Here is a 25,837-nt window from a genome sequence, read left to right on the forward strand (position 1 = left end):
AGAAAGTGAACCTACCATGCTTGCATATCTTGAAGGGCTAGAAGATGGATATTAATTTTTTTTTTTGTCTTGTTATACAGAGAACAGAGTTATTACCTTGTAACGTGCCTGCTCCACATCATAGATCTTTTTGTCTGACACCACATTAGGGGCAAAGAATTTCGCAAGCTTGGCAAGGTAAACACCATTCCTTAAGCCTTCTTCCAGCTCAGTAGTAGGGGGCAGCTCTTCTTCCAAGCAGACCTCCATCCACCTGCAAATACATCATTTGAGAAACATCACTACCTACTATCACTATCCACCCACTACTAGCAAAATTAGTAGATTTGAACTGACATTTTTCCCCACAACCACTGTACATTTAAAGTCACTGCTACAATGCTCATAATCTATAAAGGAAAAAGGCACACACAGGTTGAGGAGAAAATATTTGTGTTCATTAATAAAGCAGATCAAAATGACTAGAGTCATATCTGCACTGCATGTTAGTAACTCATCAATAACCAAACAACATGCTTTGAAGTATTTACCCCCAAGGGCCGTCTCAGATCTTCTGAGCAGCCCTAGACTTTTAAGTAGGCAGTGATTCAATTTGAAGCCAGAGGAAAACATGGGATGCTGTGTATCACTGATATTTGTATTTTAACAAGTCTGTGCTGAATGCCAGGGGCATTGAGGCCAGTAGCATGTGGCATGAATTGAGTTCACACAGCTGAGGTGCACTGTAACCTGAACTTGCAGTAGCAGTGCCCACAGCAACTCATCTTCCACCTACAGCAGGCAGCAGCTCTCCACCTTCACCTGCGAACTGTGGTGCCATGGCTGATAGGAGACAAGCTTTTTTGTTGAAACAGCCCAGAGAACCTTGCACATTTGAGGTCTGTCTGGCAAGGACTTGGCTGAAACATTCCCACTGCACATCATTGGAAAGGGCTTCTTGTCCAACAATAACTAAATCCTTCAAGGTGATAAACTAGTTTCCACTTTTGAGATTTAGAAGTTATACTAGATAGAAAACTAATTAAATACATAATCAGTTCAGAAGGCCATTAAAAGACATAAAACCATATATCCAGTATGTTTACACTGAGTAGCCAAGAAACACTGCTACCAAACTACTCCTGAAAATGATTACTATCCCGTTCACTGCACCAGAAGCTCATTACTTTGGTGGTCTAAGTGTTTTGGCCCTGTAATCTTATTCTCATTTCTAGCAGCTAAATAACATTACGATAGTTATAAATCTGTTTTGTACTTTCCCAATATATAATTTATTTTATTGCTTAGGCAATCTCTGCTTTTGATAAAGAGATATTAGTATCATTTTAAATGGGAAAGAACAAAACTGAAGACATTAGTTCACCTTAATTACTGTAACTAAAGCAGTCTTGCTGTATGCTGGGTGAGACAGCATTACAAATCTAACATCACCTCCACAGGGGTGAGCTCAGAAACCAGAAAGCTGGAATCCAGGTTGAAAATGAGCCAATTTTTCCTCACTACAGAGAAGAAAAAAGCCTACTACATCATTTTGTTTCATGTTAAGACTCAAGACAAATGACCTATTCCATTACACTTTTGGATTTGTTACAGGACATATGAAAGTTGTTTCAGTGAAGCACAGAATACTCAAATAGCTCTTCAGGAAACCACCAGTCATAAATCTTGGACTATATCACGGAAAGCTGCATGGAGCAAGCGTCACTAGGGGAACTGTAGTTTGCAGTATAAAAGCTGCTTTGGTAAGAAATATTGTGTCAGATGTGTCTCTGCTCTGTTCTGCTTCGCACGCTCATGTGCTATGGGTCCATGCTGAGGATTCCAAAAGTTATCTTTATTAATGACATTTTATGGAATAAATAAATACACACAGTAAGGCGAAGTGTCATAACATTTGTCTTCAAAACAGGGCAAGGAAGAAAAAGCAAAGAATATGTACTCTGGTTTGTAGCAAATGTGGGTTTTGTCTGAGTCAGTTATCTTTTCTTTCTACAGGTTTTATTTCCTAAAACATGTCTTCTGGTAGAGTGATCCACACAGCAGGAAGAGCATGCTGAGTAATGACAGGGAGGTAAGTCACCATGAGCTGAAGCTGATCCTGTTACACAATGAACCACCTCCAGTGAGACAAAAACAAGCTGTATAACCCTACAGCAGAGTTCAACACATTGACATTTTGAAGTGTAAAGAATCCAATGCAATGTTCTTGTCAAGACACAACCCACCGCTGTTGTTGAATTAGAGGAAAGGATGCATTTGGGTGGTTTTGGTCTGGGCTATAAAGGGTCCTTATGAAATTGAGTTATTCCCCAAACTCTAAACAAGGTGCTAATCCAAGGTGAAAGCTGCTTCTCCACGTTAAAACCTTCCACTATTCAACAAAAATGGATTTGAATTTGTTTTCTGCATGGTGACAAGCTCCTAAATTAATCTGGAACCATCCTGTTTTGGACAGTGAGACTGCTCTCAGTGATTCAGTGGGTGAATACAACAGAAGAACAGGAAACTGTATGAGGAAGCAAATAAACCAGCAAAAAAAAAGGTAATGAAAAGTACAGTTGTCAATCCACCAACTACAGATAAGTACATGAGCAGTCTTTTCAGAAGGAGAACATTAGTAACTCAGTGGGAAAAAAAAAAGGAAAAGTAGAGAAAGATAAACAGAGCAGAGCTGAAAGATGCATATGAAGAATTTATTTCCACTTAAAGATTTTTAGCTGTAAGTGATATTCATTGCAGAAAAATGCTCTCACAGGTCATCAATAGGGCAACTAACCTACAGCTTTTGGGAATCAATCACCACAGCAGAGAATACAGCTATGGCTGTGTTACATGTAAGACAAGTTTTATCAATATTTGGAAGCTGCAGAACATACCTACTACAAGAACTACTGTGAAGTCCTGCAAATATACAACCACCCTGTTAAGCCTTAGTTATGCTACTCAACACAGATGCTCAACTGTTACTCTCCTGTTATCTGTTATGTATTGATACATCTGCAGCACATTTGCCCCCCAATTTCTTGCATTTGCAATAGTTTTATTCATTTTGCGCCAGTTTACTTAAAAAGGAGTTGTGGTTCTCAACAGAACAAAGCATTACTTGTAAGGTTGTGAGGTTCTGCTTTTTTAGATGTAGTTTGGCAAGTTTATGAATGTTATGTTACAGTGTGGTACTGACAGAAGGAGTAGAAGGAGTAGACTGGAGTTAAAAAAAATAATTCTTTCTACTTATGTTTTTAAGTCACACAGAGACTATCTATCTGACAATAAGGATTTATAGGTATCTCTGGGGCATTTATTTTTTATTTGGACTGAAAAAAACCAACAGCATTGCCTTTGGCTCACCCACTGTTTTCCTGAACACGTAGTACTGCAGCATCAGCAATAGACTTAAGTCTGTCACAGGAGCTGTTCCCCATGAACAAATAAGAAATAAAAAGGCTATATAAGCAGGGTCTATAATTCAACACTAGACAGGATGCTTTTCTTCAGTACGAATTTTCAGTATGAAGTTTGTGGCATAATACTAGTATAACTATAAAATGCATACATACATTTCTACCATTCTTTTTTTCTACAATGTACACCCCATAACTAGTACTGTGTTATAAACAACTTTAACATACTGTCAGATGCATGCCATGAAAAAATGGTTGACTTGATCACTAATTATAGCTAAACACAAACACCAATCTATGGTGAGAAACAAAAGGAAATGTCAGGATGCAGACTGGAATGTAGACCTGAAGTGCTGGGGTAGCATCACCAAAAATTAGCTATCATTTAAACTTTCCTGCAGAGCTACTAATGCCAGTTTTAACCTTATCATTTTGATTCCAATACATAAACAGGTGTTTTCCTAAGAAAAGATACTTTGGATCATAAATCAGTATACATAAATACACCGGTAAGCAAAACTAACCAGCTTTTATTTTCATTTTACTCCAGTAGTTGCCAGCAGAGAATATTAGCCTTAAAAAATGTAAATAAATGAAAAAAAGTTTAATCAAGGGAAATAAGCCTCCAAAACAGTAACTCTAATTTATAGTATTGTAGATATTGACAGTAGTGAGTACTGAGGTGCAGCAGGTACAGTTTTCATTTGCTCTGCTCAATTTTGTTTTTACTTTTGGCAATCTGAGGCAGAGAAGTCCAGCAGTGAATTTCTGGCAAAATAACAATGGTTACTTCTGTGCCAGACCTATGAGCAGTAAACAGCACACTGCTCACCCAGAGACTCCAGTCTCCAGATTCAAGCATGCAAAACAGAAGCAGTATAATGAGATCAGACTTGCAGTTTAAAAGAAAAAAAATGAATCTCATTCAAGACAAGGGTCAAGGGAACTGGAAGCACCAGTGCTGTACTGTGAACGCCACCAGTTATGAAGTTGCCATTGACAGTCTGTGTGGTCAGCAAAACACACACTGCTGGCTGAGGGACTGGAAATGCTTAAGCTGATGTTCAGCAGAGAAGACAGAATACATTGTACAACCTGCCGAAAATCCATCACATTTGGCACTTGTTGGATATAGCAGCAGAATTTTTACTTGCGTTGCCCAGACCTCTTGGAATTGTGCTGCAAGATGTGAATCCAAGGGCACCAGGTCTGTACCTCCTGGGGAACAAGAAACAAGGCTCCAGAGAGAGAACCTCAAAACACTGGATGCTACTATAAAAAAGTCATAGTGAAGACAAGGTAATGACAAGTTACCACACATTAACTACCTCCCTGGCTCACAACCACAGCCTTTCAATCTGTTTTAGCACACACATATTGAGGGGAAATGAAAGTTTTCACCTAAAAGTTACTCAGATATCTCATTCCCAACAAAGACTGAAAAAATTGTGTTACTAGAAGAGAACAAAAAGTAACAACCAATCCCAAGGTAAAAAGTTAGGTTCCAACTTTAAAAAGAAACCCTACCACTTCAGACATTTATTTAAAATAAAGATTTTTTTTGAAGATATTTAGAAATAAAGAGTAGTTTAAACCATTAGAACTAGAACATTTCGTGTTCTACATTTTTATGCCTCTAGTTTCAAAATCTAAAGATTTATTAAGAAATCTAAGCTCTTTACTCTTTGTTTGCTTTTGTTCTTTAATGCAAAAAAGGATTTATTTTTCCTTCTAGCAGTCATGTAGATACTGTTTAAAAAGGAGGCTGAGAGCAGCAGAAGAGCTAGGTGTATTTCTTGGCTAAGCAGGGTGGTGGTGGCACTGGTTTGTTTATAAGAACGTATGTTAACTTTGGAATTTGTTCTCATTAGGCAGCAAGCTTCAGTGTGATACATTTCCTAAACTAGAAGTCTCAGACAAAAATTGTTTCACATACAGCCACATACTGTTTCCAGAACAAAAGCATACAAAATTCCCAGCAATTCCATGAAAATCGATACAGATAATTTGAATAACATCATAACAAGAAGTACGGGTTTTTATCAAATAACTGCACAAGCTTGTAGGCTCCACATAGAGCCTGTGCAAAGCAGTGAGAGCAGACAGCTGAGAGAACCTTTTTCAGCAACAGCCTGTTTTGACAACTTACTGCTGTAGCAAGACACCCTTGAAACATGGTCTGTTAAATCTAAGACTATCAATCCATAATGCAATGACAGTCTCCACTGAGTCTCAAGTTTTATCTACCCTGAAAATATACTTGGTGGCAAAGAAGTCAACATTTGTGGTGCTGGGTTACTGGAGCAGTGCAGAGAAGAAAGCCATGATGGAGGTCAGTAGTCACCACACTTCTCTTATAATACATACAAGAAATAACATGAAGAAAGCATCACAGGGGATGCTGTAACTCACACAAGATCTCAGAACTTTACCGCAACAAATATAATTAGCATCAAATCCTTTAACAAGATTTTTGTTAGCAAGTAGTGCCTTTTTTTTTTTTTACCCTTCTACAAGTCTGTACAAATTCAAAGTTGTGCATCTCTGTCCTTCTAGCTACTGTCTTGATTTAGCAGCATCTCAGCTTATTTAAATGATTAAGTCATGCACAATTTTACCAGACAGGATACTGACTTTCCATAAGAGCTACACTGAAAACTATGAAAAAGTTGTTTATTAATTTGTCATGCGTAAGTATTAAAATAGTATGGATCCTACTGTGCATTGTTGTGCTTTGTTGATTTTTGTTGTTGTTCTTGTTGTTGAGTTTTGCAGACCTGCAAGAAGGTTGTTGCAATATTCATTTCCCTGATCAAAGCCCTTCTGATGCAGGTCATTCAATTCAGATGAGCAGAAACAAGAAGCAATGACAACCTGCCCACCTTGTTCAGCACACTAAAGTAGCCATAAATAATTTCAGCAACATTTTTCCACGCAAGATTTCTGCCGTTATGGAAACATCACCATATTTACAAAATAATCTTGAAGGTGTTATAAAATTATGTTTCACAAGATGGCAGTGCAGATACTATTTGTTATTTTAATCTGGTTTACTCCACAGGTCCCCTATGTGGGTTAATCAGTGATTAAAGTCCACAAGGCAACCTGCTGCTCAGGAAACCTGCACTAGAGCCTGTGGAGCATCAGCATGGCCTCACAGGTGGCACAAGTTACTGGGCACCTGGCAGCAGAAAAGTCCTGTTTACTCAGCACTTCTAAGGTAGAAAAAATGCTAGAGATTCTCCAGCAAGCAGTCTACATCCCAACAGACAACAGCAGCGCGTACGCCTGCATTTCATGACAACCCCCAACCTTTGCAATCTGAACAGGCTTTGTTTTGCTGCCTCTTCTGCTTGCACTGACTTTAAGATTTAGCACCACGTATCAGCCACAAACTCAACAACTGCTCCGTGCGATAACAGGCTGAGCAGGGCCAACACTAACAAAGCCCAGCCTGATCGCATGGACACCTTGTCTTACTGCCCAGCTCCTGGCCTGGCTCCAGGCTGCCAGGTGCTTGGAGAAGTCATGGAAGAGATGGGGGAGAAAGTGGAGAACAGCCATCTGAGGTATTTCTCATAAGAAACACCAACTTTTTCTTCACAGGAAGAACAAAACTGAACAGGTTGCCTTACCAAATGAGGTGGAAACCTTAAGCTGATGTTCAAATGTCTCAGGGAAAAAAATACCTGGGTGAAGGTGTGGGGTGAGATATCCCAATTTACAATTAGAACTGTTTTTAATTCAGAAGAGAAGGGGAAAATGATGAAACAGATTGGTCTTCTAGGGACCCTGTAACAGGCATACAAGTTAACACAACTGCATAACATACGGCTTCAGAGTCTAGCCCTGCTCTTTTAAAAGCGATCTCTGTAACAGGCAGCAGAGACTACAGCAGCAGAAACAAGTCTTTCTTGTGTTCAGCACTGTTTGCTCAGTGGCCCCTAGAAAGCATTATTTCAGGCAAATGACAGACTCAAACCATTTTAATGAAATTTCAGGTAGCACAGACGTAAGCTCCAAAGCAAGTCCCACATGAAAACACAAAGGGTCTCCACCTAACCCTACAAATCAAGTAGTGCTTTTTATCTGAAATGAAGGGAGACCAAACTTAACGTGAATTTATCTAAACTTAATGTTTTACCCACCTGTATAGACACTGATTTGACAAACAGAAGCTGACACAGCAATAAAAACATTTTTACAGAGTAGCTTTTGCTGGTGTGGAAGTATCGAAAAAAGACACTCCTCTAAAACATAGTGTTTGCTTAGAGAAAAACACTGGTCACAGACCCCAAGATCGTAGTTTAGACTTGCTTATTGTACTACCTTGTTATGTGCTACTACAGGGTTTTGTTGGTTTTGGTGTGTTCCCCCCCATCTCAAACATTGACTATGCCTGCAGTATGGTAGTACAGTTTAATGCACTGACTCAAAAAAAGACAAACCAGCATATGCTATTTCATTTTTATCAATTTAAAGGATTCTACCCTGGCATAACCTGACAGTCACTCAGGCAACCCTTCTGAGGGGATAAGTAGTACAATCCTGATTTGCAGCTGAAGATACGCTCTGTTGGCAAGCCATGAATATGTTCCAGTGAAGTAACCAATAATGGATCCTTCATATAACCCCCACATGTACATCATTTAAGAGCCCTTGTAATCTTAAATCACAGCTACATTAAGTCTTTACCCAACATCTATGCCCTGCCACAGCAGTAATTAATATCTGAATGCATAGAAAAACAGTGGTATTTTCTATAAAGCACCCTGTACAAGATTGACTTTTATGAAGCTGCTACTCAGGCTAAACTAAACCTACCCATCAGGGCACTAGTATCTTGTTCACCTTCTATAGAGCTCCAGTGCATCAGCAGATATACTGTTTCTAGCAAATGTAATCACGAACCATAAATGGAATTGCAGCTGCAGGAACACCAAAATGGCAGCCATCTTTGCATTGAGATCTGATGTGCCTTCCATGCAGATATTAGCCCTCAGCTGTCCAGAAGGATATGCTATGACATTTATTTCCAGGTAAGCAGCCAGACATAAACATTGCAACCATATTCATAATCAACACATTTCTAGGATAGAAAAGTAAACCATGGAAGTATCTCCACTATAGGTTCAGCATGACAAGCACACATGTTGTACATGTGTTTAAAAACAAGACAGTAATTCAAGACTAGGAACAAAAATGCACAGCTCTACCTTCAGATCTACATGTTTACTTGGTGACTGATGCAGCTGGGTCAGCAGAACACCTCCCAGTGTTGCAAATTAAACAGTGTGCGTGGGGCCACGCAGCAGACCTAAGGCAGAACAAGAACTCAGACATGGCAAGATCCAGGGTGCTGTTCTGACCACTTGACATGTTTGAGTCCACTGGATCTAATTCAGATAGCTGTATTTGTACTGTCTAGCATCTGACAAATGCTACTTCTGTTGCTAGTTGCTTTCCCAAGTACACAGGCACAAAGACCATAAAAAGGACCCAAGAAGTTCAGCTACTAGACGTGCAGCTGGGACTTTTAAAGAAAGGTGCAGGACAGCAGCCAAGTAAGAATTAAGAGACATGGATGAGAGAACAAGATGTTAAAGAAGTGAAAAGACTGAAAGAGCCAGCTTGTGAAAAGTTCAACTATTGTTAAAAGTACTTAGTGTTATGTAAACACTGCAAAACAGCAATAATAAGAGGAGTTTGCAAAGTTTAAACTTTGCCTCATGTCAAAAAGAAACACAAGACAGGAACAAAGTTGAAACCAACACATTTAGGTAAGCAACTCCACACACAGAACCTACAATTAACCTTTTCTATTTTCCTTTTCCCATGCTTGCATAACTAACGCTCTTCTCCATCATTCCCACTTCCATTGATTGGAAAGACAATACTCATCTACCGACTTAATGATATATTTGTAAAATTTTGTGAAGCATATACATACAAGTCAGACCTGCAGTAAATGAGAAAAACATAGGCAGCAACATTTAATGTATATATAACATTTAATAGTGTATAAAGAAGTGAGAAAAACAAGATATTCATGGTCTTCTTTATACTGATATACTGACTGTATTCAGTCACTTCTTTTCAGCTGCTGAAGAAAAGACCATCACCAAAAATTTGCAAGTGATCTGCAGCCTGACATTTATTATCAGATTATAAACTTAGAATTGTAGTACAAAACTTTGGATATTTCAGGATCATCTCATTATTCCAGTTTCAAAATTGGATAGTGTTTTCTACAGAGGTCTGAGGCAGCTACTTGATACTGATTTAGACTAAGGGTGAGACATGAAATTCCTGTACAATATGTAAGTATAAGCTCTTGGTGAAGAACTGGCTACAATTTTGCCTGTGCAAGTCAAGTCATTGAGGACATAACTAAAAAGCATAAAACACTTGCAGGCATTTCAAACATGTCTTTCCAAACAGTATTTGCAGTCAAGAACAAAAAAGTATTTAACAATACGCACGTGAAAACTGAAAAATTAAGTGTTAGAACAAGCTAGTTTAGTTGCAAAAACCTAAAGCCTTCCCATGAAACAGCTTATATTAATGGACACAGATACCAATAAAAGTGTCTGAAAGCAAACTGCAATTTAAAAGCTAGGCTAGACAAAAAGAAACTGGTAGTGTTCAGCATGGTAAAAGTTTAACAGCATAATTAATAGTATCTCACACGGTCAATATCTAGCGTACTGTTTGGTGACAACACTTCAGTTTAAGGGCTTTGAGATCACTGTTTCTAACATTTGCACGCACAAGACTATCTTGTCTCCAAGAAGAAACAGCGCAAAATCCTTATCAATCTATTTTTTATCACTAGGTGATAAAAATCTACCATCGAAGTCCAGCATTCAAGTTACTCAAGACAGCAGGAGAGGTTCCAGAAACACTTAATCAACCATGAGCCTGCCAGTCACCAGACAAGATATTACATACTGGAAAAAATGAGCAGTTCTGACACCACTCGATTCAAAAACAGGTTAATGGGGTATCAAGTCTGACTTAAAGCAATGAGCACCAACCGAAAAACCCACTGCCACATGACTTAACATAACAGTGCAGAAAAAACTTCCCCTACCCTGCCAGAAAGTGATTTTCAATAATTTGAATGGGCAAGCCAGTGATCAGCATCCCCTGCTACCCTGTAACACTGCTCCCACTGTGGCTGTTTGCTCAGGGCAACCCACGAGTGCTTCTGGACATTGTGTCATCACTTCATCAAACAGCTGAAAAGTAAAAAGACAGTGAGGTCCCAGGTCAACAGCATTACACACAGTAGTTGCTCAGTCCCTATGAGAATGCTATAAGCACTGGTCATCCAACTGAAACATGAGGTTTGGTATCAATAGGACTGCCCAGAAGGGCAGATGCTATATCCACAGAAAATTTTATTTTAAAAAAGCCTTTTTGTTTCCTGGTTCATGCATGAAGAGGAAATGAAAATGAAAGAAACGTAAAATCAGAATAAAAACTTGGAAATACTCTTTAAACCTTGTGAACTACTTACAGGACATACTCCATGGAGCATATTCCATATGTACTATACTACATATATTACTACAAGCAGATTTCCAGAGACTTTTCAGCTTGCTTGAACCCTCTGTGTACCTTTAGGTGCATGAACTGTGGAGAACAATTTGTTCAGCAGTTTCTAAAGAAATCATTTCTCTGCAAAGTAAGAACTGAAGCAAAGTTAAATGGAAACAAAGCTGGTACAAACTGTTTCAACTAGTACAGCATATCCTATTTGGAAATACTCCTGTACTACCTCCCCCAGCATCTCCAAGTACTTTCAAGTATAGGAATTCATGTAAAAACCTCCTCCATGTTAGAAAATGGAAGTAATGACATTAATTTTTATTTTGATATCGAAGTGCAATGCAGGACTAGTGCCCTGGCATCATGATCAGTCCCGTCATTGGGAACTCATTTTTAAGCTAGTAAGCCTCACTTTGTTATTTCTGCAGAACAATGACTCCACCTTAAAAAGGCATAAACAGCTAACACACAATTTCACATTATCACATTAAAACGGTTACACGTTACTCTTATTCTGAGACTCCTTCAAAGATATGACAATTGTGTTCAAAAAAGGAATTTAAAAAGACAGGAGAAAAACATTTCAATACTCTGCTGGAGTAACACTTGTTAACTCAGAGTTTCTGATCCATCAAACAATTTAACAAAGGTGGAAAAAACATGAACTTGAAACAAAAATGTTTTAAGTCAATTTGCTTCACTGCCAAGCATATTCATGACCTAGATACTTCGATCAAGTTAATCAGCAAACCATCACAGCTTGTTAACTCTCAGCTCTACACAGAGACTTAAGTGCCTTATGTTGCTATTTTGATATAAGAGTTTACTCCTCATCTCTTATCCCAAGAGAGCACAGCATCTGTACAGTGTTGTCACAGAGGCTGGGAAGGTGCTGCTGCAGTTACAACCAGAAGCCACACAACCCTAAAACTGGATTTCCACTTCCCCTTGTCATTTGTAGTGCATGTTTTTGTATTTTTTTCAAAAAAAATTGTGTATTTTGAGCTACTTGTTGTTGCAGCCTGCAGAGCCCAATCACCATGTGTAGTGCAAGTAGTCCTGTAAAAGAGGTCAAAAGAGATGCTACTACTTTTCATGAAAGCCTTTCCTGGAACATGCTGAAAGTTTAGCTGCCAACATAAAAGATCAATACAAATAATGCATTGACTGGCCTATAGGTTAGAAGTCAATATGGCAGTGGGATGTATAAAGACACTGCTCATCCACCAGCGCTGGGAAAACAAACACTGCGTGCGAGAGGAAGAGGAGCGCAACTGTCACCATGCCACACAGTTCCTGTCAAGAGAAAGGGGCAGGAAGAACCAACCGCAGGAGCTAGTAGATAAGGGGAGCAGCAGGACAGATGCCAGGATAGTAAGATATATAGCAAGGAAGAAAAAGCATAGTGGCTTCTCTTGCCACAGGTCTGAAGTGGAGTGTGGAGAGCTGTCCCTTAGCCTAGGCAACGAACACAAAGCAGTGCCCTGACAAAAGAAAGGTTATACAACTGTAAGAAAAATGCACTAGATCCATAAAATCAGATCAACTTGACAAGTATGCACTGGAAGAGCTTGAACATTTCCCTGAAAGTGCAGTTACTGCACAGGAAGTCCAGGCTGGATGGGGCCTTGCCCAACCTGATCTAGTGTGTGGCTGTCTATGGCAGGGGGGTTGGAGTTAGATGGTCTTTAAGGTCCCTTCCAACCCAAGCCGTTCTATGATGATTGGAGGGTCTTTGTGTTCATTGTAGAATTTTCTAATACATTAAATCTAAAATTGGTTAAGAAAATCTTATGAAAAAGAAGGAAGAGACAGAAAAAGAACCTTGGAATACACACACAATTACACTAACAGATACAACTTGTAACTAAGGAATAATTCTGACAGAGTGCCTGCATCCTTAGACATTTACCTTCATCTAAGATTTAAAAAGTATGTCCACAGAACTTTTGCACACTTCCTTTGATACCCAGCCAAATCCTTTAAGCAGCGTATTTTACTTCAACTTTCCATATGAAAATGCAACATAATCAAGGCAACATCTCCATACTCTTTTCTTTCTCCTCAGTAAAGCCAAAATACCTATTCAAAGAAACTTAACAGCCCAGTTGCTCCTAATTTCAAACACGAGTTCTACACTCAGGCTATTTCAGGAATGAAGCTGTTTTTGCAATGAAACAAAGTAAGCGTGGTAAAAGTTGCATCTCTGCACAGTAAAAGTAGCCCTTTTGCCATTCTTGCTGTCAAATTCTTAAGCAAATCAAACTTTTGCAACAGAATCCAAGCTTATGATTAAGCATTCAGCTACTTTCAATATGTTTGCTACCAGAGGACTGCAGGTTTGTCCTAGAGTATCAAACCTCAGTCCCTTGAATTTCAGAGCATGTATTCAGAACATACCTGCAGGTATTCTACATTGCAGCCCTGGCTCAACAACACACAGGCATAGATTAAAAAACCCACCAACACTATGAAGTAACAAACTAAAAAGCTGCATTTGAAGAAAAACACATTTCAACTGTTATGGAAGTGTCAGAACTAGCCTTTTTGTGAAGGGAACTAATAACTGTTCATAGATAAGAAACTAAAAGCAGCACTACCCGAATGCTTTAAGGTAACCTGAAAATTCAGGTATCTATGTTGGAAAGGTATATATAAATGCACACATATGGACATTAAAGGAATGCTAATATCAATGTACAAGACAAGTATTTGAGGGCATGGTGGTAAAGCAAAGCAACCGATTGGGCAAAGGGCACTCAACTGAGAAAACCTCAAATTTTGTCCACCCAGTGACTCAGAATCTATAGAGTACATTTGTTCGGCCTATACCACTGCTGGGCACTTCTGTAAGGAGCAGACAGTCTGCAAGCATGTTAAGGTGACAGTTTACCATTGGGGAAGTAGAAGTGTATGAAAGAAAAAACATACATCCAACCTGGAGTGCCAAATGGGGATGGGAAGTAAGTAGGCTATATTAGATATGCACGGCTCCTACCTGAGCAGCAGGTTGGGTAAACTCACTTAATAGCTACAGGAAATTGAAGTAATTAACAATAACTGTTTTTCTGCTAACACTGTCACAGCTTACGTTATTATTCAACAAGTGTAAGTGATGTTTCTGTGCAGTAGCAGATAGTAGACCTAATATCAAAAGAAATCCCAGACTAATCCTTTTGTCCATCAATTCATTGCTCCAAGTATTTAGTCTTTAGTTCTCTTAGCTCTACTGAAAAATAGCAGAATGTGTCCAGCATACACACAGCATAATGTCCTGTCCCAACTCAAAGATATCCCCCTTGCTTGGACAAAGAGCTGGAAATTATTCTTTTCTAGATAACTGCACAAAAGTGCTTTGTGTTCAGGATGCCTGGCTAGGGAAAGGGTGAAAGCATTTATCCTTCAGAAATAAGATTTTTTTTTTTTCCTTTTTAGGTTGATTCTTTTCCAAATATGTTAAATGAAAGACAAGCTGTTCTTTTCATTAACACTCTGGTGGCATATGCAGTCTTAAGATATGAGCAGCTTGTTAGGAAAACCCTGAGTAACTTAATTCTTCATTTATAAATATATATGTTATTCTTGAATTATAGTACACTCCTTTGACACAGCTTACTTTATATAAACACTGCCTCTGCTCCATTCTGGCCAGCTTTGAAAAAAATACTTTCCTGACACAATGACACTGTACTACAAGCACATCATGTCTTGTGTTGAAGTAATTGCATGTGAGCAGAGAAACATCAATGACATTGAGCAATAAGCAGTCAAGGAAGCTCTAGGGAAAAATATATAGTTTGATTTAGATGGAAATTAAACATTTTTCCGAAAAGATTTTTTTTTCATGTATTGTATTTCTAAACTAATATCAGCAGATATGTATGCTAATATTGTCACTATTTACTGGCAAATAATCAGCTCCCAATCTCTATGTTGAGTGTTATGAATAATTAGACTTTCTTTATACACAAGTTTATGTATCATTTCCACAAAGATCCTAATCAAACAAGCGTCATATGCACTTTAAAAAAAATTAAAATGAAAATATTTGCTTGCTTACAGAGCAGCAACACATTGAAAATAACTGCCACATAGCAGTATCCACACATCTGCCTTTACTTTGTTCACCATTTTCTAATAAAACTCCACAAAACTGAAACAGTCTTTATATTGACAGTTACCTCCGTTCAGAGCCCAGAACTTAGACATTGCCTCTGCATTACCATTCCTTTTCTGCTATTTAGATGACACAGCAGTACAATATGTAAGAATTAAAAAAAAAAAAAAGTAATCTGTAGAGAACTGTAGTTCTTTGTCTTAAGTTTTTTTCCAGTTTCTCAGTCTTCTATCAAAAAATCTGTATGACAAGTCTCAATCCTACTTTTTTTCCAAGTTTTCGGCAATCAGCACTGTCTTCATCTTACACTTTTTAAGAAAGCTCAAGTTCTTTATGTAATTTTTAATTCAGTCTCTTGCTGTTCTACCAGGAATCTTACTATAAATTTGTTATTGTAGTAAAATTTATTAGAAGTATGCACTTTTACAAGTACATGTATAAGGTTACCCTGCAACCCCTCAGTCGTCTTGCTTTGGATCCATGAATCTTGCAACAGTGAAACTCCAGTCTAACAGAGTTAGAATTGTTTCAACTTTGTACAATGTGTGTGAATTTGCATTGCCAGAGTTTTGAGAGAAGAGAGTATACAAGTCATAGGAAAGCAACAGCAACAGCTGATCCCACAGAGGTTCCAATGATTGAGAGTTGGTTTACTTTTCCTTCTATACTGGGAGACCTTCACCAACAACTTTAAATAAGAACGGTTTTATTGTACATTTTTTTATTATCATAAAATATCATCTACTGACAGTGCATCAAGAAATAATGAAGTAGGGTAGATGCAGCTCAGGGCAAGGCTCAAAACAAGTGATTTTCAATAGAGGAATGCATTGCAATCTATTTTAGTTTTGCAGAAATTTTAAGCAAGAAAAGCACTGAAGAAATTGATAATGCCCAACACATTTGATTTACTTTATTTTTCACCTATTTAAAGCTTAGCACTGTGGACATATCTTGAACAATGTGTTCCTGACCTCTGAAGGATCTACATGAAGATGAACAACATTTGAAGTCCAGTGGTCCTTAATTATTGGTTGTGGAAGAGTAATCTTTTCTGATGTTTCCCTGTCATGACCATATAAATAGGAAATCCTTCTCCAGAAGCAGAAGGCAACCAAATCTGACCTGACCTAACTCCTTTTAAGTTCCAGATCCTAGATATGATCTGGACTGGGGGCAGTCAAAGAGCAAAGACCTCTTTTCAGAAAGATGTTTGCATTATGATGAATTTAAGCTCAACACTATATTTAAGACTTAACAGGAACATCTGTTTGTGTTCTGGTTACAATAATCAGGAGCAGTAGGAGCAGAAAAGCATGCTGCTCCAAGAGGCAGAGCCAGCACTATATCACACAGGGAAATGAAGTGCACAGGCTGAACATGTAGAGTTTATCTTGCACAGTGCTGTGCTTAATACAGGTGGGTCAGTTTACATGCCAGTTTTTACTTGCTGTTTAGTTTTAATACAAAACACAGTGACAAGATGAAGTAATAAAAAACACACAGTTCAGTTCATTTATCTTGAGGATACACTGTATATGATATTTCCAGGCCAGGGTTAGACATCTGAAAGCATGATGGTTAGTAGCAAATGAAATTCCACGTTCATTCCCAAAGCAACAGAATGTGAGCTTATATATCTGCCAGCAACAGAAAAGGAACAAAAGGAGTATGCCAAAATGGAGCTTCTAAACCATTTATTTTCCCCACCAAAGCTTACCTATTGGCCTCTCATGCCTTTGCCATTTTATAAGCAACAAGACTTTGTCCCCAGTGTTATTCAAAGCTGAATTAACAGCATTTCACCAATCTATACCACAGTGTCAGGGTTGCAGACCTCTTCTGCCAAAGGAGTTACAGCAAATTACTCCCAAGGGCAGCTGTTTTCCCAGGGCCCACAAACAGTGACAGGGACATTGACAAATATCATCTTTTTGGAAAAAGTAATAGTAGGAAAGGGGAACTCAAAGCAACGTCTCATTTCCATACATTACTTTAGACACTTGCATCTGAAATTGTGTCATGCCACTCTAGTGAGGCTAAGGCTACCATTTCAGGGTTACTTTAAGGTACAGGTGGCCACTGAAGTTAACATGCTTGCCCCTTTCCCAACCCATTCTCTGCTCCTCATTCTTGCCTGCATTTTCCTCCACTCTTTGGCAACAGCCATGCCAGAGGGCTGTGGAGTGAGTGGGAGCAGGAATTGCTGAGAACTAATAAAAACACCACCAGATACGTACATTAGTGCTTGACCAGATGCATGCACTGGTCAGATCCACAGCTTGGCTGCGCAAACAAGTGCTGTGGCACAACAGAAGCAGAAGAACAGGGTTAGCCATCCTACTACTGTCTGAAAACACATTTCAAGGAGCACTGAAGCTTTCTTTACCCATTTTGCACTACTTCTATATTTAATATTTAATAAATGCATATACATTTATACTGATTTAAAAATTGAGATATGCATCTGATACACAGCTATTTCCTTTTTATTCTAAATAGCCTTTAGTTTGAATGTGGGGTATTACATTATCCAAATTACATCACTTTTGGCAACTATAACAGACCTAGCCTGTGAGTCACTTTCCTAAACTAGGAGAGAGCCACACTACGGAAGAACATGAGATTTAAAGTTTTCTGTGATTCACAGGGACTGTAGAGGCCATGCAAGTCCTGCTGCTCAGGACAGAAGAGCAGCTAAAAAAAATCTCAGTGCTGACTTCAAAGAAAAGGAATATCCTAGAGAAGCAAATGGACAGATACACAATTGTACAGGCCAGAAAATAGGAGCTACATGACCACATGCTTCCCTGTATTGGTTTATAATTTTTCAAGGCATAATAGAAATGCAAGAACACATCAGCTACAAGTTATTTTACCTGCATTTGCCAACTGAGAGTTTTCAGAGCTGTAAAGTGCAATTGCACCAACCTTGTGCACAAGTACTACAACAAGTCTCCAGTTGCCTCAGCCTCGACCAATGCTTCAATTAATCTAAGAAATAGGTGGAAAGAGACCCAAAATCCTATGGAAACAATTTCTCATTACAGTCTCTGTTGAGGAACACTACTAATTATCACAGAAATGTTTCCAGTTCTTCACTGAATCCAGACAATTATCCACCCTGAGAAGAATGTTTCCTCCTTAGTCACTAATTGGATCTTATTTGTAAAGCCAATCTTTGTTTCAAAGTCTGACACAGTTTGAGAGCCAGTGTACTATGGGGGAAGAAGATTAAAATGCCTTTCCACAGCTGTCAAAGACACTAGAAACATTGTCCATACATAAAAGGATGGGATGTATGATCATGTTATTTTCCTTTTCATTTTTATTGTGTTGCTTTGGTAATATCTAACATAAGCCCTTTTCTAGGTATGTTAGAAGCAACTAATCTTCTGCAATTGCAGGGTCCCGTGTGAAGTACTTATTAACTGGAAAGGCTAACTATACACTGAGTAACTCACTTTAAATGTTATGCAAATGGTGGACTTATTAACTGCTTACTTTTTGTAAATTTAGGTGAAAACTATTCCAAAGCAAGAATAATCACTGCTTATTTAAGGCTGGTGTGTATGCCAGGACAAGATGCAGTTTTGCTGCTCTGACATCTCCCCACTTCAGACTCAACCAGCACCACTTCTCCCTTCTCCAATAATAAGGATACCTGAAAATGGCAGATTAAGTGACCAAGTTTACTCCATGTATACATCTCCTTTCTGTGACAGCAAAACTCAGGCTTTTCAGAAGCTGCTATATCCAGGCACTAAAACAACTATGACCATTTTAAATAAACTGGTTTTGATTATTTAAATACACCTTCTGTACTTTATAGAAGTTTTCTTCACAAGGTTGACAAACCAACACAATTACCACTTAAAAAAGCAACCCCCCATTTTGCAATATTGCATAGCTCTCTATACTTTCTTTTAAGTCATCTGCTACTTCACCTTTCTGACCTCTAGTCAAAAAGATACTAAAGCTAGTTTACATTCTTTCATCTCTAGCAGAGAGCACAGCATGCTGAAGTACTTTGGGCTCCAGCCACTAAGCACATGGATTTCTCCCAGACAGACAGTGCTGGTTCAGAATTCAGACACACGTGCAGATCTCCTACATGGGCCACAAAGTCCTCAGCAGAAGCATACGGGGGCAAAGATGGTGCTAAGCCAGTTATGCCCTGTCCTGTCTCCACCCTACCCCAACTCAGCCAAAGCCAGCCGCTGAGGTGATGTTCAGTCTCAACCTCACTCCTTCACAACAGCTGTGCCTCTGACAACAGAATAGCAAAGCAAGATCTGCATCATCTGTGCCTTCAGAGCCATACACAAGAGAAAACTTGCACATGCTAATCTATTGCATCAACCACGATGTCCCTCTGTAGAGGTGCAAAGCTGCCAGGTCACAGCAGGACCATGAGCCACGCTTCCCCCACTGGCTGCCAACTCCACATTGCTTTAGTAACTGAAAGCAGAGGCATTCTTTATGGTTTGGTTTTTGTATCATGTCTGATTACCAAAAAAAATCAAGTTTCACCACTTAGTTTCTGGTACGCTCATGGGATGCCAGATTAATAGTACAATATTTCTTTTAAAAAATGGTCACTAGGGAAGTACCATGCACTAAGCTGTTCTACTTTAGGATGCTTTCAAAACTTTTTGAAAAAATTCTATCAAATGACGGTGTGTTTTTTCAAAGGGGAAGAACACCTTTACCAATGCACAGCTTGCCTTTTACCCAAAACTTAAAGATTTCTGGAATGTTAGTCATTGTAATGACAGCAAACCCTACTGCTTCCCCTACTGGTTCCCGTATTTTATACAGTTACCCAGTGCAAAGCCAGAAAATTTCAAGACCTCTTGTCTGTCTGCTTTTCTAAAATGTATCAAAGACTATGGCCTGTTGCTACACCTGAATGCACTAGAACTGTATGGTGAACTAAAACAGTTGGACAAATTTCTCAAGGAAGTAGAAAAAACAGTCTTAAGACAAGAGGAAAGTGTGGTCCTCAGCAAAGGAGTGAAGGAAAGACTTTGTCCATACTGTGACATAAACACTCCTGGTAGTATTGATAGTATTAAACAGATCAGGTCTTATTCAAAGAACAGTTCTCATTACTACTCTTCTCCAGCCAGCAATGACCACCTGGGTGCAATGAGTCTAATCAGGGTCAACCTCTATTGTACCTACATGTAAATTAAAACCAACAAGAGGAAACTGATGTATTTGTTAATAAAAACATGAAGATCGAGAAAAGCTAGTCAGCATTACCCTTTCCTTTATTCCCCCCCACACCCCGAATAAAATGGTAGTTTTGTATGTTTTGTTTATCCTTATGCTCAAAGGCTACTGTTCTAGTCAAAAAACTGGACTAGCTAGATCTGTTTTATGCTTTATTAAGTCCTCTGTCAATGCATATAAAAACAATTTGTTGTTTGACTCCATCTGAAATTGTTACTTTTAGGACCAGTTCCTCATCTGCTTTTGTAAGCAAGTATCTTAATTCCATATTCCTCTGAAGAAATTCTCTGAGAAGCGTTTTCCCCAAGTAAATTGGGCTCTCAGAATCCAAAGACAAATATTAATTGCACACTTTACAAAGATTTATCAGGAAAGTTCAATGCAATGCAATTTCCTCCTATCATCGGAACATCATCAGGAGACTCCAAGCAAATAGACCTGTATCTAAAAGGTTGCCTTCTGGACAGGAAATGGCAAGAAAGATGGTGAAGGGTCTAGAGGACAAGATGTATGAGGAGCAGCTGAGGTCCCTTGGTTTGCTCAGCCCAGAGCAGAGCAGGCTGAGGGGAGGCCTCATGGCGGCCTGCAGCTCCCTCACGAGGGGAGCGGAGGGGCAGGCGCTGAGCTCTGCTCTCTGGGGACAGCGACAGGACCCGAGGGAACGGCATGGAGCTGGGACAGGGGAGGGTCAGGCTGGGTGTTAGGGAAAGGTTCTGCACCCAGGGGGTGGTCGGGCACTGGGACAGGCTCCCCAGGGCAGTGGTCACTGTACTGAGCTGCTGGAGTTCCAGAAGCATTTGGACAACACTCTCAAGACACATTGCCTGATGATCCTTTTGTGTCCCTTCCAATTCAGGGATTCTATGATTCTATGATTATATGAAATGTTTGTGTAATCTCATACTTCATTACAAAAAAACTATATGCAAAACAGTATCAGAAGTTGCAAAGTGTGCTATAGAATATAACTGACAATTACACAGGCTGGGCAAGAGATCCAATAGCTCTATGCCTTGCTCCCCAACACATTCAAAGATGTGCAAACATTTACAAATTAGTCTCAAAACCTTTTGAGTTAATTTCTCAGAACTTACCAAAACAAGATATATATATATTTTTAAACATATAATTTCTCTAAACCATCTACTTCAGAAAATCAACTCTGAAAGCTTACAGACATTTAGATGCAAGCATAACCAAAGCCTGGAGAAGTGCAGCAGGTTTGTAGCTAGTTTCAGTTCTGAGTACTGTTAGCCTTAGCTTTAAGGTGCAGTAATTCAGGCTTATTTGCACTAACAGTATTGGACACTATTCAAACAGCTGTTTTAGAGTGCAATCATTTATTCCAGTAGTTGCACTTTGAGAACACACAGGTGTGTGCAGATGGTGCACAAGAGAAGCAGCATTCCTTAGGATGGAAGGCTCGAAGTTACTCAGTGGTTTCCAAAGACACTGAAACAGATCCACTTCAGACTGAAATTCAATCAGTACTGATTTTATTTTTTACACATATATGTCTAGACATTTTTCTGTGCATTTATGTGGAATGTAGAAATGACTAAGAAGGACGGACTAGTCTAATTACTCTTAGGAGAGTTGAGTTGCTCTGCTCAGCTGCTGCTCAGCTTTTTGACTAGTGCAACAAATAAAGACTCCTCAGCTCCATGGAGAACACAGGCTGTCACCCAATTATTGGGCAGCATTACCCCTGCAACTTAAAGATTTTATATACGTATCCTTCATTTAATAGGTCAGCGTATGTAATTAGGAAATATATTTTCAAGTCAGTGTTTTAGCTGATTTGAATACTTGTATGAGTGCTAGTTCTTAGCATCTCCTCTACAAACCTAGGTATTCCCATAGGACTGAGGACAACAGTACTGGCAGTCTTCCAAAAATGCTTTACCCTTCTCTCAGTTAAGCTCTTGTGCAGCTCAAGGTAACTTTACATTCTAGCCTAAATTTGTAGCCCAGGATTTACTACATTAACATTTTTATGTGAAACAATATATATCATTTAAAGTTGACCATCTGGATCTATCAAGTTAAATGTTATTTTTCTATAACCTGTCCACATTTAGCAGTGAGAACAAGCAAGCTTGTCACTACTCTCCCAAGTGACAAGCACACAGACCCGCAAACGCTTCTTTCCAAAAAAATGGCTCAGCACAAACAAACAGACTCGTTGCTTTTTTAATGCTTAACCTATGTTTATCCACTTTATTTATTTATTTTGGTAAAAAGTGGTGTTTAATTGCATTCTAGATAGGAATTGTTTTAAACCAAGAAATATTTTTGTTAGACCCCAAAGATAATGCTTTAGAGTCATTTGTAGGAGTGCACAGAAGAATGTATTTTTACTTCCTATCAAAGCCCCAAAACATCCCCTTCCTGATATTTTCATCTGCTCAATAGTGCTTGCACAGAGGGCTTCTGACATATCCGTTTCATCAGAGGAAATGAATCTTGGACGGAAAGGGGCTTGGCAACTGTCTCTAACCAAGTGTGGTTACTCAACTAAACTAAAGCAACCAAGTCTAACCCATTTTGATCTAGAACTTGCTATTACAATTGCCGACATGCCTCCAGATCTCCAGAAGTAACCTGATGGAAGCAGCAGTAACCTCAAACATGTCATTAGTATCTAGGCAGGAATCCTGAAGTCCAGCAGAAAGCTATGCCCATAAAGTTTCATTATTACTTTTCCACTTAACTGTAACCAGCCTTTGACTCAGCCCTGTCATTCAAGCACCGATTTCTATGGTATCAAAGTTCTTCTGAGAAAGGGAAGCCACGTGTCTCCCTTCATTGTCTAACACTCATGGTAAGAATAGCCAGGCCACAAACATTGGGATTTATTTAGGCTCTGCCTTCTTAACTGTAGCAATGTCTTACTAGCAAGGCAGTGATGGGTATGTGTACTTGAGCACATGTGCACTCATGGGAAGATTCAGATGGGACCACAATTTAGAAACATTAAATGTTAATTTGATTTCTGGATGCAATGCAAGCCACATCCAGCACTGTGTTCTTCACTGTGCGCAGCACACTGTCTGTATCACACTGCTCACTGCTCCTACATCAAATGCTAAACAGAAATACCAAGTGAATTGCAATAGCTTCCAAATTCAAGGACAAAAAGGCAATCATTGTTTTATTGTCTGGAACTTGTGGGATGAAGATTAACAATGACTAACATCTGGCTGCCATCTAATCACCCTTTAAGAATCAGAGGAAAGCTTTAGAAGAAACACCAGATACTTTTGGTTCAATGTTAAAGTGCAGCAATTGGAAAAATCAGTTGTCAATAAAACCACCTTTTTACTCTTTTTACTCTCTGCAGCAGGACCAAAAGATGTCACAGGTACTAATAATCCACAAGACAGATTTTATATATATATATATACACACACATACACATAAAGAACCCCAGAATATTGCAGCGAGCATAAAGCAAGTGTAATTTGACTCTGGATTTGCATTTCAGGATAACTTCATAGCTAAAAATAAACTCCAGGTAACTAGCAACAGATTTGTTTTATCCTTCCTCACAGAAAGCTGCCCGCAGCAGGAACTGAGGAAAGGAGTTATGCAAACAGAAGTTAGCCTAGCATGCATCTTTGTTACAAGGAAGCCTACATATGGTTTACACCTTCATTTTAGTTTTTTTTTTCTTGCCAGAATATCTTGCTGCCACAGCTGCAACAGTATGTGCTCTGCACAAAACAATGAACAACTGTACTGAAACCAAATGGATTCTCTTTTCCAGGGATAACCAGCATCAGCAGCAAGGAGCACAGTACCCAGGGTGCAATTGTGCCATAGCAACAATTTTGAGACCTGGTATTGCAGTTCCCATCGGGGAGCTGGGAGGAAAAAAAATCTCTCCCAGCTTACATCACAACTGCTGAAGTACAGCTCTGAAAGAGAATGAAAGCTATTCATTCCTAGGAGACTCAGCCTGTACACCAAGGGTGATTTGCATGAAAAAAGCCTCGTGCAAAAAAAGACTACACCAAGGTGTAAGGCTGAGGGAGCGATGGACTGAGTGTCTCGATGGCTTATTTTGACAAATTTTGCACCTGTTAAGACCCCATCTGAACATCAAACTGGGCAGTGAGAATCAACTGACGCAGATCAGTTTTCCATGCCATTATGCTTGTTCCCAAGAAAAAAAGCAGTATTTGCCTCTTGACAGCATGCAGTTATGGGGCAGGATGGCTTTAAAGGACAAATATTGCACAATGATTCCTTTCAAGCATGGTGTATTGGCAAAGCTCCATCCCTTGCAAACTAGAAGTTTGACCTGGGGGAATGAACTTGCCTAGAATTTAAGACCCCATTAAAATATATAGTTACTGTTTTTCATTACTGCAAAAAGCTTAAAATATGAAGACAACATAAGTTACAAGCATCACTCACCAACTTTCTGAACATGCAAAACTGCTGCAGAATTTTTATTATCATTTACAAAATGAGGGAGACTAGATTGATTCTGATTGCTTTTGCTCCTGTTGTTCAGTGCACAAAAAGGCCCCAGACCCGTGCCCGTTCCAGACAAAGCAAAGTCCACCAGTACAGGGTGAAGGCTCATTGTCAGTTGTACACTGACAGCTAGCCTCTTAACCCTCTCAAAAACAAATGCTGGAAAAGATGCAACAGTGGTAAGAACAGAGTTTGGCTGTAATAGAATAGCAGGAGGGGAACCAGTATAAGACCTATTTTTAAAACCACAGATGAGGCACAAGCGCAGTTACAAAACTTCATGTGCCTGCCCTGAAGCCCACCCTCACAAAAAGATAGACTCCACGTAGATATGAGAGCAAGACCTTTTCAAAAGTCCAAGATTTACCCCTACTTCTCTCTTTTCCCTTTCATCCCTGGGACAAAAATATGAAGTGTACTTAACAGGACATTTCCCTGATCACATCTCAATTTTTGCTTGCTGATGGCTAGTATCTTTTTAAATATTGCTTAGACTACCCAAATAGTCAAGAATTTCCAGCTTTCTTCAGATCGGGCATACCAATTTGAGGTATGTAGGAGAGCCAGCAACTAGGAAAAGTGTTATAAGTAGGGATAGAGCAGGCAACACTTTGTTTACAGTCATAAAACTCTGCATCAGCAGATGGCAAGTGAGAAAGAGCTCTTGTATTTTAGGATTTCCTAATACATGGAAACATAGAATAGAAACAATTCTAAGGAAGAACATGAAATGCTCAGTTTTCTTGCACAAATTATATTTCTGCTTCTCAGTGTTAAGAATAACTGCAATAATCAGAAAGTAGGCAAAGACTTCCTATGTTTTACTCAGAAAATATTGCTTGAGTTTGCACAAGATAATCTGCAGTAAGCCAAATGTTTAAGTTTTCCTCCCAGTGCAAAGTCAAAATAAGGGAACACAAAAATCACAGGACAAGAATTGGAACCTAAAGTTTCAAATGCGTTTCTCAGAGATGACAAAGAGCAAGCCAGGAACAGATTCAAAATTAAGCAGGAGGCAGTGAGTGATCTTTAACAACTGACC

The 25,837-nt window shown here is 39.1% G+C and overlaps 1 protein-coding gene across 7 annotated transcripts in view; it reads right to left on the bottom strand.

Moving 5' to 3' along the window:
• IQGAP2 (IQ motif containing GTPase activating protein 2) overlaps positions 1 to 25,837 on the bottom strand; it is a 127,002-nt gene that overhangs the window by 62,334 nt on the left and 38,831 nt on the right. For all 7 annotated transcript variants that reach the window (XM_080573845.1, XM_080573842.1, XM_080573840.1 and 4 more), the window contains exon 3: positions 97 to 253. In XM_080573845.1, coding sequence (XP_080429971.1) covers positions 97 to 253 — 157 coding nt within the window. The remainder of the gene's footprint in view (positions 1 to 96; positions 254 to 25,837) is intronic.

This window comes from Anser brachyrhynchus, assembly GCF_964034855.1.
Source record: "Anser brachyrhynchus genome assembly, chromosome: Z".
Classification (NCBI taxonomy): domain Eukaryota; kingdom Metazoa; phylum Chordata; class Aves; order Anseriformes; family Anatidae; genus Anser; species Anser brachyrhynchus.